The 19,599-nt window shown below is 42.2% G+C and overlaps 1 protein-coding gene across 1 annotated transcript in view; it reads right to left on the reverse strand.

Moving 5' to 3' along the window:
- Positions 1-19,599, reverse strand: part of COL11A2 (collagen type XI alpha 2 chain) — a 95,557-nt gene that overhangs the window by 46,750 nt on the left and 29,208 nt on the right. The window contains exons 5-9 of the mRNA XM_040406424.1: positions 6,408-6,539; positions 5,028-5,141; positions 1,844-1,990; positions 1,382-1,570; positions 429-488 (exon numbers count right to left, since the gene is read on the reverse strand). Of these exons, the coding sequence (XP_040262358.1) occupies positions 429-488; positions 1,382-1,570; positions 1,844-1,990; positions 5,028-5,141; positions 6,408-6,539 (642 nt within the window). The remainder of the gene's footprint in view (positions 1-428; positions 489-1,381; positions 1,571-1,843; positions 1,991-5,027; positions 5,142-6,407; positions 6,540-19,599) is intronic.

Below are 19,599 nucleotides of genomic sequence, written 5' to 3' on the forward strand. Positions count from 1 at the left end.
CACTAGACAGACAACTTATAAATTCACAAGTGCACTGTGTAATGTTTAGTTTTGCCTGTAGAGGCGCTGCAGGAAGATTGAACACTTGAGATGAATTCAAAAATGAGAACCAATGTGGCTGAACTTCCTGTGACTGCCTTTACAAATACTGTACTGTATGTCTGCTACAATGAAGGAAAAAATGGATATATGTTAGTGACTAATGCGAATGTTCCAGCTTATGATTTCTGGTATATACCAATAAATGTTTGATCTAATTTTGCACTGTGTGGAGGACAGGATCAGTTGACACACAGAGAACTAATTGAATAGGCAAGCATTAACTTTACAATGGAGTATTAAAGTATTAGGTAGTTGCCATTAGAAGCTCAGGGGCTCGGATACAAAATCAAAAACATTTGTATAATGTGCTCCCTGAATCTACTTACCGATTCCAAGTGAGCTGGATCACCTTTTTCTCCTTTCAGCCCACGGGGACCACTGATAGCCTGTGGGTGGCAGATATATAACCACAAAGACACAGTTATTTAGTATCAGTCAGACTTCGAAGACCTCTCTTAGGTTGTATACTAATGCAAATACATCTAATAGAGGAACATCTTTTATGAACAATGAATATTTCATGCATAGTATCTAAATATATAGAAGAATATAATTTTAAGATTTAAGTACTCATTAAAATTCAACTTCCTTGTCATATTATTTTAAAGCATAAAGGTATGCAGATAACGAAGCTCATATGTGAAGGTTTGACATATGATATCACCACACACAGTGACCCTAGTAATATAGGGCTGCAGTAGTGAAAGCTGACTACATAATGCAAGCTGCAATGTTCAAGACACGGTATACACTACTGTCATATCATAAAATTCCAGGGCATGTTGGGAATTCTATGATGCCATAAGCGAGAGTCAGAAAGAATCCCGTAGACGTCTTGGATTACGCCCATTCTGACTTCACATAATAGAACATGATGTCACTGCGACATCATAATCTATGTGAGCAATAAGGATAAGTAGAGATAAAGCAAATGACAACAGATAGATGACACAAGGAGAGGGGTGAAGTCCGGAGAAGACCCTGACATACATCGAGAAGGTGAAGAAAACACATACGACATGGTAGAAGTGGTCAACGTCGTAGAACGTTTCCACAAGAAGAAAAAAATCACACGAAGGATTGACAAGAAGAATGAGCATCAGTGACCGAACAATTGGGTAATAGAGACGAACAAGACAAAGGAATCAAGACATGACGAACGAACATCAAAAGGACCAGAGATGGAGGGAAGAATTTTGATTTGCACTCAGAGTCGAATAGAAGACATTGAAGGACGGAATGTCCTCATGCGAAATTGACTTGGTTACGTGAGACTTACACCTCCACTCTCAGGAGTCTCTGCAGAGAGGACTGGACCCAGGTGTGTACTCTCCGAACCCTCATGATAATCCTTGTACACATACTCATAGTCCAGCCCGACAGTTGGATTTTCCTCCTCACCGGTCACATATTCCTCTATGAAGGAATCACTACCCTTGTCATCTGTAGAAGGAGCATTTTCCTTTTCCTTTTGGAGGGGCAAATAAGGTGAGAATACAGATAAGGAAAGGAACTATAGGTAAAAGTGAAATGAAAAGAACCAGAGCATTGCATGAGAGTGCAATTAGGTATATGTATCAAATGTATGGAGGGAAAATGGAGAATCCCATTGGATGGGTATGGGTGGTCACAGATTTAATTTTATGATTATGGTTCAGAACTCTGTATAAGAAGGGGTCCTAGACCATTTGATTCTTTTTTTTTTAATCCATCAGTGCCCGATAGAGGAACCAGAGGTTACCTGTGGATTGGGTGGAACTTCTTGAGTTGGTTCTTCCTCCCAAACCTCATAAACATCTTCCTCATTTGGTGATACAGTATAATCTGGGCTCTGTTCTAGCACGACGGGCTCAGGGGTCAAGACAGGTTCAGTGATCTGGGCAGGGTCCTTTATAACCATAGCAAGTAAGGAATTGAAAGATGAAAAAATAGCAAAGCATGGAGAAATAGCAAGAAAAGAAATAGAGGAAGTGGAATATGGAAGAAACAAGTCAAAATAGGGGGAAAAGATCAAGGGATAGAAGGGAAGAAAATAAAAATTGCAAGCATTAGTTTGTTATCAATTTACTCCTCAAACTTGAGGAGAACAAAGTCTCTTCCCCATCATACTGTAGATTTACACAGATGAGGCATTATCATCCCGCTGTGAGAGGTGAGCTGAGCAGTTGATAATAAATCCCATCGTAAATCTATTCAGATGATGTCCTCCCATCCATGAATGGGGGAGTGGGATTAATTTCATTCATTTATTTATTGTAACAGAACAGTTACACAAATTGCAAAAAATGAGAGCCCTGAAGGAACAGAACAATCCAACCTCGATGATGAAATGCAGATTTACAGAGGTCAATAACCAATATCAATTGTATGAATTTCTTCTTTGCTATGTTTGTGCCAATCTGTAAATTAGAGGGGGTTTGTGCCGTTGTTCTGTTAAGTATCAGAGGTCTCTTGTTTTGCATAGACAACAATGAATGAACCCCAAGCTTGGAGCAATAGGCAGAGAATGAAGTAACACGATGTAACACAAGTAACACGATGCAAAACGAGGACAAACAAACATCATCAACATCTCCATGTAGAATGCCCATATCCTCGGAAAGAAAGGATCATGGGGTAACTGTGGGGGGAGGCGGGTGTCATGTATGTCAGATCACGCCCCTGGGATCTGCATACTTTGTTTTTGCTCTACCTGCTGGTAACTATTCCCCACGTTCCTCCTCTTGGCGGCGGCGAATTTTTTCTTGGGCTGAGCTTTGCTCACAGAATTTTTCACTGGGGTGTTTCGCTTGGCGGGGGTGTTTTTCTTGTTGGGGGTGTTTTTCTTGTTGGGGGTGTTTTTCTTGTTGGGGGTGTTTCGCTTGGTGGGGGTGTTTTGCTTGGTGGGGGTGTTTCGCTTGGTGGGGGCCTTGCCTACAACACCATTTTTCGCTTTGCCAGTACTCTTTGCAGGAGGAGGAGGAGGCACCTTTGACTTCGACTTGGCTGGTGGCTTGTGATTTTTGGCTTTGGCTTTGTTTTTCTGCCAGTGGCCATGACAGGTAAATAGGGAGGAGGACATGGGGTTTTCAGGGCAGGTAGTGACAATGAAGAACACGTGGGACACAGACAAAAAATGGATTGGAGAAAAAGAGAGAGAAAGAAACATGAATAAAACATGTGATGAACAGACGATGGTCAATGGATGCAGGAACTACTGTAGGTGTCGCCCAGCAAGGAAAAGTAAGGGGAGTACTCTGTTCCATCCAGACTTTTTCTACAAAGAACTGTCCTAACATCAAATCAGTGGAGGAGACAATGTCCTGGCTTCTAAATACACAATCATGGATTCTGCATCCTCAAGGAGGAAATAATCTCTACAGAAAGAAAACTAGAGCTAACATGAGAAAAAAACACAGACTAATACAGGAGAGAAAATCCGGGCTCAATTTACTTACAAAACAACTGGTCCAGTTTCAAAATTTGTGAACTTTGGACAGTATAGGAATTTCAGGTTTCAGAATCCTAATAACCACAGCATGTGAAAAGAAGTAATTTATAAAAAATAAAAAGAAAGAAAACTCATGTGGCCCTGATATAAGTAAATTGAACCCCAAATCATTTCACGAGGAGCAACAATTAAGAAAAATAGGATGCATGCCATAGAATATAACCAAAATGACATAAAATACACTAAAAGAGGAGACAAACTAAACATAATACAGATAATGAATGTAAAAGCAAGCAATTACTTGAGGAACTGTGCACATACAATGAGAATACATGAGGGAGAACGGTACATACAGATACAGGATCAGGACAAGATGAAAGTAATAAAAAAATAATAGTAATATATATATATAGTATATATATATTATACTTATATAATAACTATTGTAAAATAGTTATATTGTAAAATAGTTAGATTTTATTGTAATATAAAGGGTTTATGGGAACTTGTCACCAAGAAAATTATGTTTACTCCACTGGCATCATATTATAGAGCAGAAGAAGCTGAGAAGATGAACATATTGCTTTCTGGGAAAAGGTCCGGTAGAACTAGTACTTTATCTATTTAAATCTCTGCACATTCTGGTTCGTAAGTGTCCACAGGACCGCCTACTGGACTCCTAAGACCAGAATGAGTAGAGAGTTAAATGAATAAAATACAAGTTACACTGAATCTTTTCCCACAAAACTACAGTATATATCAATCTGCTAAGTTCCTCTTGCTCTATACTAAGCTGCCTGCAGATCGGACACCATGTCCAACATGACTTGTTCCCTTCCAACGTAAGAGTCACTTAATGAAAGACACCCGGGAATACTGGAGTTTTCTATCGTAATAATTTAGTGAGTCCTTTAGGCTCCTTAATAAAAATCATTTTAGAAAAAAAAAAGAGTTACTAGTCCCCACTGTCCCCAAGGTTCCTGGCAGCAGAAAGGGTACAAAATGGCCGCCACAGACATTACACAAAAACGTATTCCGACGGGGAGCTTTAAGTGTCCGTGACTTTCTTTCAACCAGACAATGCAGATAGTAATGACTGAATAATGACCAAGGACTCTGAGGTAGTGACAGGGAAATATAGACACAAAACACAACAGAGATCATACATATAATGCTCTAGGCCTATCAAAAATAACAGAATAAAAGTGTGAAACAGACAAATCTGCCTCTACTCACTACAGAGATAGGATGGGAATTGCCCCTTTGCCCCTGATTAGCTCGTATTATTGCCCATCTTTATCTATTGACCCTAGTTAGCTCCTATTATTGGTCATCTTTACCTATTGCACCCTTGTCTTGCTATAAGATGGAACATCTCTGTAATCCTGACCCACGTTCCTGGCTGGGCAGCCTCCAGTTCTACAGTTATACATGCCAGATGGGATGATGTGACACATGACACCAGGATGTACAGACTGACACATCCACAGGTTACCTGCTCAACGGCACCCCCTTCAGGGGCACTTGCAGTAGGTGGGGCAGACGTGCCTTCCTCCTTATTGTCATAATAGTACGGATATTCATAATACTCCACCTCTTCCTCTGCATACTACATGTGGCGGGAGGAGGGAGAGGGTAGTAAGCGTAGGAAAAAAGACAAGAAAGAGTCCCTTCTGGAACTGTTAATAGAGATTGAGACGTGCTGGAATGCTGCCTGAAGACCAAGTCTGCTCACGATTATGTGTTTCGTGGCACAACTGTCTGAAATCACGATATCACGAAACCACAAAAAAAATCCAGTGAAAATGAAAGTTTTGGGAAATATCAGATCACAACTAAATTTGATTTAGCTTTCCAGCTCCTTTCTGAAGCTGTAAGACAAGGTCTCAGCCTCATTCCACCACTGGTGTTAGTGAGATCAACAAGGATCTCATCTTACTCAATCTCTTAAGACAGATCATATACAATGAGTAATATTGAAAGGGAGAGTCTAGACTGAGGTGACAGGTAGAAGGCAAGAAGAAGAAGGATAGTAACACATCTCTCTGTCTATAATGTAATGTCCACAGTGTTGGTCCATATAATAATCGAAGGCTTTTGAAGGACTTTCCTCACCAGATTCAAACTTTCTCTATGAGTTTGCCCACTTTTATGACTGCACAAACATGTGTGTCAGTCTGGCAGGTTGTAGATAATTCATTGATGAATTTGAGTTGAAGTGTAAGTGGCCATTGGCCATAGTGGACTGTAATGTGACCTGATCGACAGAGGGTAGAGGCCAAATATGACCCTGACAGCCCTCAGTTGGGGCATTTCTGTCAATATGTGGACATGTGCACTGTTATTGAAGCATTACTTAGTCCCTGTTCACACTTTCACATTTGACGTATGTGCCTGGTATCCATAAACTAAAAATATCCATAAACCTCCATTCACCCAAGCTATGCCAAAAGAGTATACAGTGGGCCGAGAGGCATCTGCATTTTTCCTTGTATTAGAAATCGTAGTCTGCTGTACTTTACTACACAGAGGGACACAGTAAAAAATAATTAATGGTCGATAGATGTCACTGTATGCCTATAAATTAGATTATGTTTGGGGCTTCATATTCCTATGGAACCATACAACGAGGTGTGAACGGTCCTAACATACAAACTACTATTATTTGATTCTACTCTTTTGTCACAGTCCAATGCTGAGGACTAAAAAAATGCCCCGAAAGAAAGAAGCAGAGTGGAAATCAGAGCGATCTTCAAGGTTTTCCCTTGTGAACACATTTTTGACTTTTTGTAGTATGGACAGCCCCGTGTATGCAAGAGAGATACCTGGAAGGCAGAGGATACTGGGTCCTTGCCTTTCTACACCCCGTACTTACATCTGGCCTTGTGTTGGGGTCTTGGGCTTGAGGAGTGTTGAGCAGAGCGGAGTCGCAGTCTGGACTGTAGTGTTCACAGTAGTCATAAGCTGCCTGAGCGTTATTTGCTATAAGTAGTTGTTGAATGTCACCCTGAGGACGAACAAGAAAACATTGTTAACCCAACAGGACTACACTAGTTATATATGACCTCAATCAGCGACAGATCAGCACAGAACCTTTCATTATTTCTTTCTATATTGAGTTCAGATGGATTGGGGTTCCTTGGGCCTAGAAGAGGAGATGATTCGAAAGGCACACCGTCCATATGTACAGAACATCTTTGTCGTGTTCATTGTACACCTAGATCTACCATCAATAAGATCTACAAGGTCCGGCTCTGTTCACAGCTGTGTCCGAGGCTCCATCACTGATTCTGTGTAAATTGATTGGAAGAATAGCACCACACGCAGAGCACAAGAGAACCCCAACAGAACCCACCATAAGTCAATGTCGTCCATTGAGCACTATTGGTATCCATCGGGTGACAGATTCATCACAATGGAAATCACGACGTAGATGTCCACAGAGCCTAATTTATAGATCTTAGTGGTAAGTGATGGGCTCTAAAGTCAACTTCAGATGAAGTTATCTTCTGCTGCATCTTTGGGGCCCAGTACACTCTCAAATCCTGGTCCGCTGACAGGTCCTCATACTAACCTGGTCAGTGCCAAACCACTTCTTAAAGGTGTTATCCCATGACAACTTATCCACTATGCTCTATCCATAGGGAATAAATGTCTGATTAGCAGGGGTCCAACCGCTAGGACCTCTGCCAATCATTAGAACGGGGGGCCCTTGTTCTCCATTTGTATGGAGTGATACACATGTGAGTCCACCACTCCACCCAACTCTATGAGACTGACCAAGATAACCGAGCGCTTGTACTCAGGTATCTCTGGCAGCCCCATAGAGCTGAGTGGAGCGGCGGACACCCATGCGCATCTGCTGCTCCATACAGTAGGGGAACATAGGTCCAAATTCAAGGGATTGGTGAGGGCCCTAATGGTTTGACCCTTGCTGAGCAGTCACTTATGCTTTATGCTGTGGAAAAGGCTGCAATGGAAATATCTCTCTGCACGTGGTGGGTATGGGGGGAGTACGGTCCCCAAACTTCAGGCAAAATGTGAAGAAAAACAATACAATATATGAGGAAAGTCCATCCAGAGGCCATATTCATACTTGTGTTTTAATTCTCAGATATGATACTGCACAGAACCAGGGTTATTCTATGGGGCATTGTAGCTGATGGTGCCCCTTCAAGACATTGCCTGTAACAGCTAACTCTAGCATTAAATTGTTTTCTCTACATTGAGCTCATCTAAAAGGATATTGGAAATTTAATAATGTCACATATTGAAATCCATATTGAAGAGCGCCCTCTTCACTAGAGGAATTCAGGTGTAAAATAATACAGATGAGGCATAGGGCTGGTTTCTTCAGTCTACTCCCTGGCAGAAGAATGGTTTGATGCTGAGAAAGGGCCTGAGCTAGCTGTCCCTCTCTCTCAGAAGTCTGGTACCCTGGTCCAAGTCTGGTGATCCAGTGTCTGTGGTAAAGTATCCCCGTCTCTGTGTCTTATTCTGGTCATTCAGGTAGTCTGGCAAAGTATCCCCCTGGAAAGCACTAAACCCTAACTGCAGAACACTAGGGGCTCTGACTGCTCAACATATATACAGTTTCTAGCTGAACTAGAACCTTCTGTTGGGAGGGGTGGAGTAGAGAAACTCAACACAAACAGATACAAAGTTACAACTTCCGTCTGTCATAGACTTGCTCTAGCGCTTTAAAGATACTCAATGGCAATGACACAGCAGTTTTTCCAGACAAAAAGAGGTTTTCACACATAACAACATAGCTGAACCAGACATTCAAAAGGTCAGTCTGTCTGGTTTTGGTGGTAAGCTGTGGAAAATTACCAGTTTTTCATTATTAGTTAGAAAGTCCCAAAAGTCTTACAGTATTCATTAACCCTTTCCACGGAGCCTCGCACATACAGTGCAAATGAACAGGCTATATATCGCAACATATATATAAAATGCAGTTACACAGTATAGATCAGTGCAAGTTAACCCTTTAAATTGAAATAAAGTAAAAAGTTTATAACTTTGCACAGGGGAAATAGTTAAATGTCCACAAATGTCCAGACTTTAAAGTACCCCTGCCCCAGAGCACTACACTGACAATCAACTAGTAGTGGTATGTCAGCAGATTTGTCTCAACCGACATTAATACGCATCTCTATAGTTTTTGATACATTGAGGGTCAGGCGATTTGAAGCACACAAACTCATCCACCACCTTTCTGTATCAGACTCTCACCCCCTTTGATGCAGCCCACCATCATTGAGTCATCCTAGTACTTCTGTAACTGGTAGAGCTCACTGCTATACTGGAAATCAGTTCCCTGCGGAGCTCCTGTGCTACACAGCTGAGTGCTAAACTTGGACTTTCTCTAGCATACAAATTGAGGTCTATTGGTCAGGTACTGCAAAAATCTATGTTCTCAGTTGGTCTGATATCCCAAATTTCACGAGTCTCCTGTCCAAAAGATCAGACTGGATGGTGTTGAAAGGTAATCCTAATTCCCCCTCTTCATACATCAGAAAACCCACCATATAGCAGAAAGTCACCAAACTCTGGGCCCCATAGTAGGTGCTTTGGCTGTAGTTACCCCCATGCTGTGTATTAACACCTAGGGTGTCACCTCTTAGCCCATAAAGGGGAACATTTGTGTCTGCTCTTCTCACAAGCATCAGGACACTAGGCAGTAGAACAGTGCGAGAGGTCGCTATGATATCACAACACCCTGTGCCAGGTCTCAGATGATCACGTCATTGCGCAAGACCCGTCACAGGAAGGTCATCAGTACCACCTGCTCCGGGACGTGGCAACACAAGCCACAGATCATACTGTGGCCTGCATCACAGACGGCGGCGGGGAACAGGAATGAGGTGCTTTTTTTTTATACTAAATGTCAGCACTACTGGGGGGTACCAAGGAAGTAGTGAGGGAGAATTATACTGTATATACCTGGCACTACTGGGGGCACCAAGGAGGTAGTGAGGGAGAATTATACTGTATATACCTGGCACTACTGGGGGCACCAAGGAAGTAGTGAGGGAGAATTATACTGTATATACCTGGTACTACTGGGGGCACCAAGGAAGTAGTGAGGGAGAATTATACTGTATATACCTGGCACTACTGGGGGCACCAAGGAAGTAGTGAGGGAGAATTATACTGTATATACCTGGTACTACTGGGGGCACCAAGGAAGTAGTGAGGGAGAATTATACTGTATATACCTGGCACTACTGGGGGCACCAAGGAGGTAGTGAGGGAGAATTATACTGTATATACCTGGCACTACTGGGGGCACCAAGGAAGTAGTGAGGGAGAATTATACTGTATATACCTGGCACTACTGGGGGCACCAAGGAAGTAGTGAGGGAGAATTATACTGTTTATACCTGGCACTACTGGGGGCACCAAGGAAGTAGTGAGGGAGAATTATACTGTATATACCTGGTACTACTGGGGGCACCAAGGAAGTAGTGAGGGAGAATTATACTGTATATACCTGGCACTACTGGGGGCACCAAGGAAGTATTGAGGGAGAATTATACTGTATATACCTGGCACTACTGGGGGCACCAAGGAAGTAGTGAGGGAGAATTATACTGTATATACCTGGCACTACTGGGGGCACCAAGGAAGTAGTGAGGGAGAATTATACTGTATATACCTGGTACTACTGGGGGCACCAAGGAAGTAGTGAGGGAGAATTATACTGTTTATACCTGGCACTACTGGGGGCACCAAGGAAGTAGTGAGGGAGAATTATACTGTATATACCTGGCACTACTAGGGGCACCAAGAAAGTAGTGAGGGAGAATTATACTGTATATACCTGGCACTACTGGGGGGTACCAAGGAGGTGGTGAGGGAGCATTATACTGTATATACCTGGCACTACTACGGGCACCAAGGAAGTAGTGAGGGAGAATTATACTGTATATACCTGGCACTACTGGGGGCACCAAGGAAGTAGTGAGGGAGAATTATACTGTATATACCTGGCACTACTGGGGGCACCAAGGAAGTGGTGAGGGAGCATTATACATACATGACACTACAGAGGGGAGCATTATCTACTGGCACTACAGGGGGCATGGAGGAGCATTATATACTCAAAATATGGGGGGGCATTATATATATACTGGCACAACAGGGAGCATAGAGAAGCATTACATATATACTGGCACAACAGGGGGAGCATTATATATATACTGTCACTACCGGGGCATATATATACTGGTACTATGGGGGGACAGAGGAGCATTATATTTTGGAACTATGGGGGGAGCATTATATATTGATACTACAGGGGTCATTATAATACAGGGGGCACTACAAGGGGGGGGGGTTATAACTACAGTGGGCATTGCAGGAGGGGCTTTATAAATACTGGGGGCACTATGGTTAAATTATTACTACTGGGAGACTGTGGGGGCATTATAAATATTGGGCATAATATGTAGACATTGTTACTAATGGGGGCAATCTTGGGGAGTATTATGACTACTGTGGGGGAACTATCTGTATAGCACTGTTATTTCTGACCGTATAATGTTTGTGGGCATGGGGGGACACAGCGCACAGTATTGGGAGTAGCAGCAGGATCACAGTGGCCTGTATAACTCTGGGAGCTGATCTGGGGTCTGTATAAATTTGGGATCTAATTTTCTAAATCTGTAATAGTCCCCCATCTACCATGTGCCTTTTAGTAGTACTGGTGTCTTCTTATGTGGCAGAGGGGGCTGACAACCCTGACCAAAGACATCTACCCCTGATGGTCTGAACCAAATGCAGAAGAAAAGGGAAGTGAAGAACTGAAGTCGGTGGGGACATCATCTGTAAGTCACCGGATCTGCCCTTGACTGTGTTTTAATCTCTTTATTAGGGTACGGCCACACGGACACGTTTCCGGATGCAGTTTTGGTACACTGCTAAATGGAAATTCAATATATTCCAATGTAGTGCTGCCACCTGTAGCGAATGATCGGCTCCTCCGATTGGCGCATGGGCGAGCCGTTTCAGGACCAGAGGTGGGCGCTTCTGGGTTTTTTACCTCTCAGTTGCCGTGGTGACATTAGCCCAAGGTGTCTGTTGAGTAAAAAAAGCAGGCATCTGGCAACTATGGTGTTTGCTCCTCTCTAGAACCATCTTTAAAGACCCAACATCTGTCTTTAAGTGTTAAGAAAAGGTTTCTTGTTATAGGTTTTCCTCATTTACTCACATAATTGAAATGATAGGATGCCCCCTCCTGTGGTGGATTCCCAAAACAAATTCTAATTTTAAAATGTGAAGAAAAGCATCCTCTTGTGGTAAATTGCAATAATTTACACATCCACACGGGTATTTTCTGTCCTTATACCTACATTAGTATACAACTTATTATACTGTTACTCCATGACTGGGAAAAGCACAATGTAGAATAGTAAAGAGATTATTGAAAGAGCAGGAGCTCCCTCTTGTGGTAGAATTAGATAATGCATGGAGCTAAATAACGAGGTGCTCCCTCTTATACTGTATATTTATAATAAATCAATTAAAAGTGGCCCCTAGTATGAAAAAATGGTACGACAAAAAATGAATGGGCCCCTCTATTTACTCACATTCCATTCCATTAAAGATGGCTTCTATTGCGAGATAAAAAACTTAAAGGGATTCTGTCACCAGGTTTCACCCCTGTCAGCTTAACATATGCTGATGTTCAGGGCCTCATCAGGATTCCTAATGTGGGCTTCTAAATGTCATCCGTAGCCTTATTTTGCTAAAAAAAACAACAGCTTTTACTAACCTGTCACTCAAAGAAATAAGGTGCCCAAGGGGATGTCAGGGGATGTCAAGGGATGCAAGGTGCCCGCCGCACCCACCGCCGTTCGTGCCCAGCGCCGCCTTTCCAGACTTCTGCGCCGCCTCCTAATCCTCTGTGCCGCTTCTCGCTCTCCCTCCCCCTCCTCCTCCTGCTGTAAGATCTCGCGCGTGCGCACAGGGCTCTGCCTGATGCGCCCGTGCGGACTTCTCCATTTGGCTTCTTACAGCGAAGTGCGCATGCGCCGGCACTTCGCTCAACCCCTGTATGACCTGCACTCTGGCGCCAGTCTCTCAGAGCCCTGTGCGCACGCGCGAGATCTTACAGCAGGAGGAGGGGGGAGGGAGGGAGAGCGAGAGGCGGCACAGAGGATTAGGAGGCGGTGCAGAAGTCTGGAAAGGCGGCGCTGGGCACGAACGGCGGTGGGTGCGGCCGGCACCTTGCATCCCTTGACATCCCCTTGGGCACCTTATTTCTTTGAGTGACAGGTTAGTAAAAGCTGTTTTTTAGCAAAATAAGGCTACGGATCACATTTAGAAGCCCACATTAGGAATCCTGATGAGGCCCTGAACATCAGCATATGTTTAGCTGACAGGGGTGAAACCTGGTGACAGAATCCCTTTAAGTCATGTGGAAAAAATTGCTTTTCTTACTTATTTCTGTTACCTGAAAACACATCTCCACCTTATCTTTCTAATTTCAATATATTATCAAATTCCATAACAGAAGGGAATCGCAGCGCTCTGATTTTTAATGTCAGTTAACGAACGCCATCACAGGACGGTGTTTCACCTTACATATTTGTAACTTTAGAGTATGGAAATCCACCACAGGAGAGAGCATGTTTTTAAATGGGAAATAACCAAACTCATCTGTATCTAATCTTTGTCTATTTTTTAACTTGAATATATTATCGAAATCCACCACAAGAGGGAGCTCTTTCTGACTTATGGAGTAACAGTACAGTGATGAATACCAATGTAAGTATACATACATGTGGAAGCATTCAAATTTACCACAAGAGGGAGCTCTTTCTCATACTTTAATATGTTCTGAGAATCCACTACATGAGGGGGGAAGGGATTCTTATCATTTCTGTTATATGAGTAAATAATTAAAATCTACACAAAACCAGAATGTATATTCAAATTCTAGCACTAGAGGGAGCACTTCCTATTTTATTTTTATTTTTCTAATCTGCTTATATTATAAAAAATCTTCTCATTGATGTGAGTAAATTCTCAAATCCATTACGTCATGGAGCTATAGATTGGTTACACAAGCTTATTTCATGGTATCCTTATGATATGTATCGCTTAACAGGATGTCATCCGCGCTCGTATTCTCTTTAATTACTTTGTACATTACTACATTACTACATTCATAAAGTGAATGTGTTATTAAAATTTACCACTCATCATCATTTGCTTCTCTTTTGGGAGTAAATTCTTAAAATCCACCACAAGAGGGCGCTCCTCCTATTTTTTAGCATTAATATATCATTGAAATCCACCACAAGAAGGAGCTCCTCCTATTTTTTTTTTTTTTTTCATGAATATATAAATAAAATCCACCACAAGAGGGCGCTCCTAACTGCTTTTAATTTTATTTTTTTATGATTTTAATATTGCTATGTGCCACATGAGGGAGCTTCTTCTCATTGAGGATGACAGGCCGAACTGGATGGACAAATGTCTTTTTTCGGCCTTATGTACTATGTTACTATGTTATAATGGGAATAATGAACATAGTGGTAAGTTGTGGTGGCTCACTAGCAAGTAGTTAAGGTATGGTGCTGCAAGCTCATATACACTGCGTGCAGAATTATTAGGCAAATGAGTATTTTGACCACATCATCCTCTTTATGCATGTTGTCTTACTCCAAGCTGTATAGGCTCGAAAGCCTACTACCAATTAAGCATATTAGGTGATGTGCATCTCTGTAATGAGAAGGGGTGTGGTCTAATGACATCAACACCCTATATCAGGTGTGTATAATTATTAGGCAACTTCCTTTCCTTTGGCAAAATGGGTCAAAAGAAGGACTTGACAGGCTCAGAAAAGTCAAAAATAGTGAGATATCTTGCAGAGGGATGCAGCACTCTTAAAATTGCAAAGCTTCTGAAGCGTGATCATCGAACAATCAAGCGTTTCATTCAAAATAGTCAACAGGGTCGCAAGAAGCGTGTGGAAAAACCAAGGCGCAAAATAACTGCCCATGAACTGAGAAAAGTCAAGCGTGCAGCTGCCAAGATGCCACTTGCCACCAGTTTGGCCATATTTCAGAGCTGCAACATCACTGGAGTGCCCAAAAGCACAAGGTGTGCAATACTCAGAGACATGGCCAAGGTAAGAAAGGCTGAAAGACGACCACCACTGAACAAGACACACAAGCTGAAACGTCAAGACTGGGCCAAGAAATATCTCAAGACTGATTTTTCTAAGGTTTTATGGACTGATGAAATGAGAGTGAGTCTTGATGGGCCAGATGGATGGGCCCGTGGCTGGATTGGTAAAGGGCAGAGAGCTCCAGTCCGACTCAGACGCCAGCAAGGTGGAGGTGGAGTACTGGTTTGGGCTGGTATCATCAAAGATGAGCTTGTGGGGCCTTTTCGGGTTGAGGATGGAGTCAAGCTCAACTCCCAGTCCTACTGCCAGTTTCTGGAAGACACCTTCTTCAAGCAGTGGTACAGGAAGAAGTCTGCATCCTTCAAGAAAAACATGATTTTCATGCAGGACAATGCTCCATCACACGCGTCCAAGTACTCCACAGCGTGGCTGGCAAGAAAGGGTATAAAAGAAGAAAATCTAATGACATGGCCTCCTTGTACACCTGATCTGAACCCCATTGAGAACCTGTGGTCCATCATCAAATGTGAGATTTACAAGGAGGGAAAACAGTACACCTCTCTGAACAGTGTCTGGGAGGCTGTGGTTGCTGCTGCACGCAATGTTGATGGTGAACAGATCAAAACACTGACAGAATCCATGGATGGCAGGCTTTTGAGTGTCCTTGCAAAGAAAGGTGGCTATATTGGTCACTGATTTGTTTTTGTTTTGTTTTTGAATGTCAGAAATGTATATTTGTGAATGTTGAGATGTTATATTGGTTTCACTGGTAAAAATAAATAATTGAAATGGGTATATATTTGTTTTTTGTTAAGTTGCCTAATAATTATGCACAGTAATAGTCACCTGCACACACAGATATCCCCCTAAAATAGCTAAAACTAAAAACAAACTAAAAACTACTTCCAAAAATATTCAGCTTTGATATTAGTGAGTTTTTTGGGTTCATTGAGAACATGGTTGTTGTTCAATAATAAAATTAATCCTCAAAAATACAACTTGCCTAATAATTCTGCACTCCCTGTAGAGGGAATCCCCCCACACTCTCTTAAAAGGCAAATGTAACAATAGAATAATGAGCGAGCACTCATACACTTGGCAACCAGATTGACATGTGCAGAAAATATTTATTAAATCCCCATAAAATGCAAGTAATAAAATTTATAAGAACAATGTAGCAATAATATACAACATTACAGTCACATATATTGTGGTAGATATAATCGATACTATATTCGATAAAAGTATATTCGATAAAATATTCGATACCACGCAATAATATATATCACACCAGAAACTTCAAGTATTGTCCAGATCTCATATATGCTGTTATTTGGGAAGAGGGGGTATTATCTTCTAGCGCTCTATCCCAATTTGGGAAACTGAATGTCACTGAAAATGTTCTAGGTGTATTCACTGGGAGCGCAATATGTTCAAAAAAATCTCTACAGTAAAGGATTAACTATTCTTATCGTCGAAAGCTGCACCAAAGGAAATTGCGGAACAGAGTGGCAACTCCTGCGATCTTTGGAACTCCCGCGAAATCTAAACCAGCTTGCTGTATGGAGCGACTGAATAAGCCGGCAAATATTTAAAGCTCCATTGAAGCAATAGGGAGACAGCAGACGCTAGACGGTAAGCCAAACATCGATTTAAAGTTTTCTCCAATCCAAAGCTCATATCGAGCTTAAAAGGATCAGCTATAAGAGACTTTTCACATTATCAGGATTCCTGTGGACACTTTATGAACATGTTGCGCTCCCAGTGAATACACCTACAGCATTTTCAGTGACATTCAGTTTCCCAAATTGGGATAGAGCGCTAGAAGATAATACCCCCTCTTTCCCAAAATAACAGCATATATAAGATCTGGACAATACTTGAAGTTTCTGGTGTGATATATATTATTGAGTGGTATTGAATATTTTATCGAATATACTTTTATCGAATATAGTGTCGATCATATCTACCACAATATATGTGACTGTAATGTTGTATATTATTGCTACATTGTTCTTATAAATTTTATTACTTGTATTTTATGGGGATTTAATAAATATTTTCTGCACATGTCAATCTGGTTGCCAAGTGTATGAGTGCTCGCTCATTACTCTATTGTTAATAATGAACATAATTTCCCACAAGAGGGAGTGGTTCATTAAATAGTTTTAAAACTTGAATGTGTTATCAAAAATCCATCACAAGTAGGGCTTTTCATCATTTGCTTTTCTTGATTTATAGAAACTGACTGAATTAACATAAACCACCACAAGAGGGAGCCCCTCCTTATCTATTTCTTAACCTGAATAATTTTTTGCAAAATTCAACACTAGAGGGAGCTCCTCCATTATTTTCTAACTTGAATATTTTATTTTAATTGACCACAAGAGGGAGCTTCTTCTCATTGATTGTTGGGGTAAAAATCCCAGGACCCTCATTGATCAGCCGTTGGAAGGGTCTGCAGTGCTCCACCAAGTGCTGCAACCTCTGTCTTATGCCTCATTCACTCATCAGTGTTCGGTCAGTGATTTCCATCAGTGATTTTGAGCCAAAAGCAGGCGCGGCAGTAAACACAAGAACAGGTGCAGATCTTTCCCTTCCCTATCTTATGTCTGGTTTTAGCTCACAATCACTGATGGAAATCACTGACCAAACACTGACGTCCGACACCCGGGACCCCCGCCGATCAGCTGTTTGATAAGGCAGCGGCGCTGGCAGTAGTGCCGCAGCCTTCTCGCTGTTTACCGCAGGCCCAGTGACGTCACGACTAGTATCAATGGCCTGGACGGAGCTGAGCTCAATTAGTTGTGACGTCACTGGGCCTGCAGTAAACAACAAGAAGGCCGCGGCACTACTGCCAGCGCCGCTGCCTTATCAAACAGCTGATCGGCGGGGGTTCCGGGTGTCGGACCTCGGCCGATCAGATGCTGATGACCCCTTATTTTCTAACCTGTATATATCAAAATCCAACACTAGAGGGAGCTCCATTGTTACTTTCTAACTAGAAAATATTATTTTAATCTACCACAAGAGGGAGCTTCTTACTGATTTCAGTAATGTGACTAAGGTAAGATAATTCACCAGAGGGAATGCTTCCTTAGGTATTTTCTAACTTTAATATACTATCAAATTCTCCCACAAGAGGGCGCTCCTTACTTTCCTATTCAATAAGCTTTTCATTGAACACTTTGCAATACTGACAATCTCGTTATCACAGAGTAACAATGTCAAAAGTTTAACCTGATTATATGAATGAAATTCAACACTTCTAAGGGGGAGCCTTTTCTGATGGCTTTCTTTTATATGAGTACATGATAACTAGAGGGAGCATCTCCTAAGTACTTGAGTAATTAATAGGTTATCAAAATCCACCACAAGAGGGAGCTCCTTCTCATGGATTTCTATAATGCACCTTAAAAAAAGATGCGCAACTTGAATACAGACAAAAATGCTACTCAGTATAGTACACAATGAACCAGCTCTAAATTATTCCAATTTATATAACATTTCACCACAAGGGGGAGCCTTTACTCTGATTTCTATGTTATAAGTTCGCACCACAAGAGGGCGCTGCACCTCAATAATTCTACAAAGAAGGAGCAGATTTTTCTCAAAGCTCATTCACCATAGAAATAACTAATCACATTATTTTAATTAGTTTCAGTGACAAGAGGTAATGCACAAAGTTCACCAGTAGAGGGGCGCTCATCTGCACTTATTTTTATTGCTTGAAACCTGGCATTGGAGAGAAAGCTGCTTCTCACTGATTTCTAGGATAAGGTTGATTATTTAAAGAGGACACGCCGCCACTTGAATCACAAATAGTTCAAATTTGACCCTTTAAACTAATACAGACCATAGACCAGACTCCCCAAACAATATAGACTCCAGATCAGACCCACCGCATTTATTCCGACTCCAGACCTGATGCTCCAATTATACAAACCCCAGACCAGACCCCACTCATGCAGACCCCAAGACAGAACCCCTGTTTATACAGACATGAGATCAGACCCCCCATTTATACAGACTCCAGACCCTCATCTATACAGACATCAGACCAGACCCCCCCATTTATACAGACTCCTATTTATACAGAGCCAAGACCAGAACCTCATCATTACAGATTACAGCCCAGACATATATCTATACAGACCCCAGACCAGACCCCAGACCAGACCCCAGACCAGACCCCAGACCAGACCCCAGACCAGACTCACACGTTTATACAAACCCAGAACAGACACTAGGCCCCCATCTATACACATCCATTACCAGATCCCCCCATTTACACAGACCTCAGATCCCCAACTCCAGAACATAACCTAATTTATATAGACATCACCCCCCCCCCCCCCCCCCCCCCATTTATGCAGACTCTAGAGCAGGCCCCCATTTATACATTCTCAAAATTGGACCCTTATATATACATACCCCATCTATACAGACTCCAGAGTAGACCCCCATTTACATAGACCCGAGACCAGATCCTCATTATTACAGATCACAGCCCATACCTCCATCTATACTGACTCCAGAGCAGACCTCAATTTATACATTCCCAAGAATAAACACCCTCATGGTTACAGATCACAGCTGAGACCCCCTATTTATATAACCCCCTATCTGCACCTCACACTAGTCCCCCATATATATAGAAACCCCCCTACTCCACACACACCCTTACTCAAACAACAAACATACCACCCATTTAAGCACAGACTAGAGCAGACTGCCCAGACCTCTATCTATACAGGAACCCCAGTTCAGACAACCATTTATACAAAGCCCAGACCAAGCATACAGATAATACTCACCTCTCCCCTCTTGTGCTCTCCGTGCCGGGGGCAGAGTCAGGATGTTGTCTGCAGCCAGCGGTGCCCAGGAGTGGAGCGCAGTGAGGGGGAGAGGTGAGTATAAGTCT

Source organism: Bufo bufo, chromosome 8 (assembly GCF_905171765.1).
Source record: "Bufo bufo chromosome 8, aBufBuf1.1, whole genome shotgun sequence".
In the NCBI taxonomy this organism is placed as follows: domain Eukaryota; kingdom Metazoa; phylum Chordata; class Amphibia; order Anura; family Bufonidae; genus Bufo; species Bufo bufo.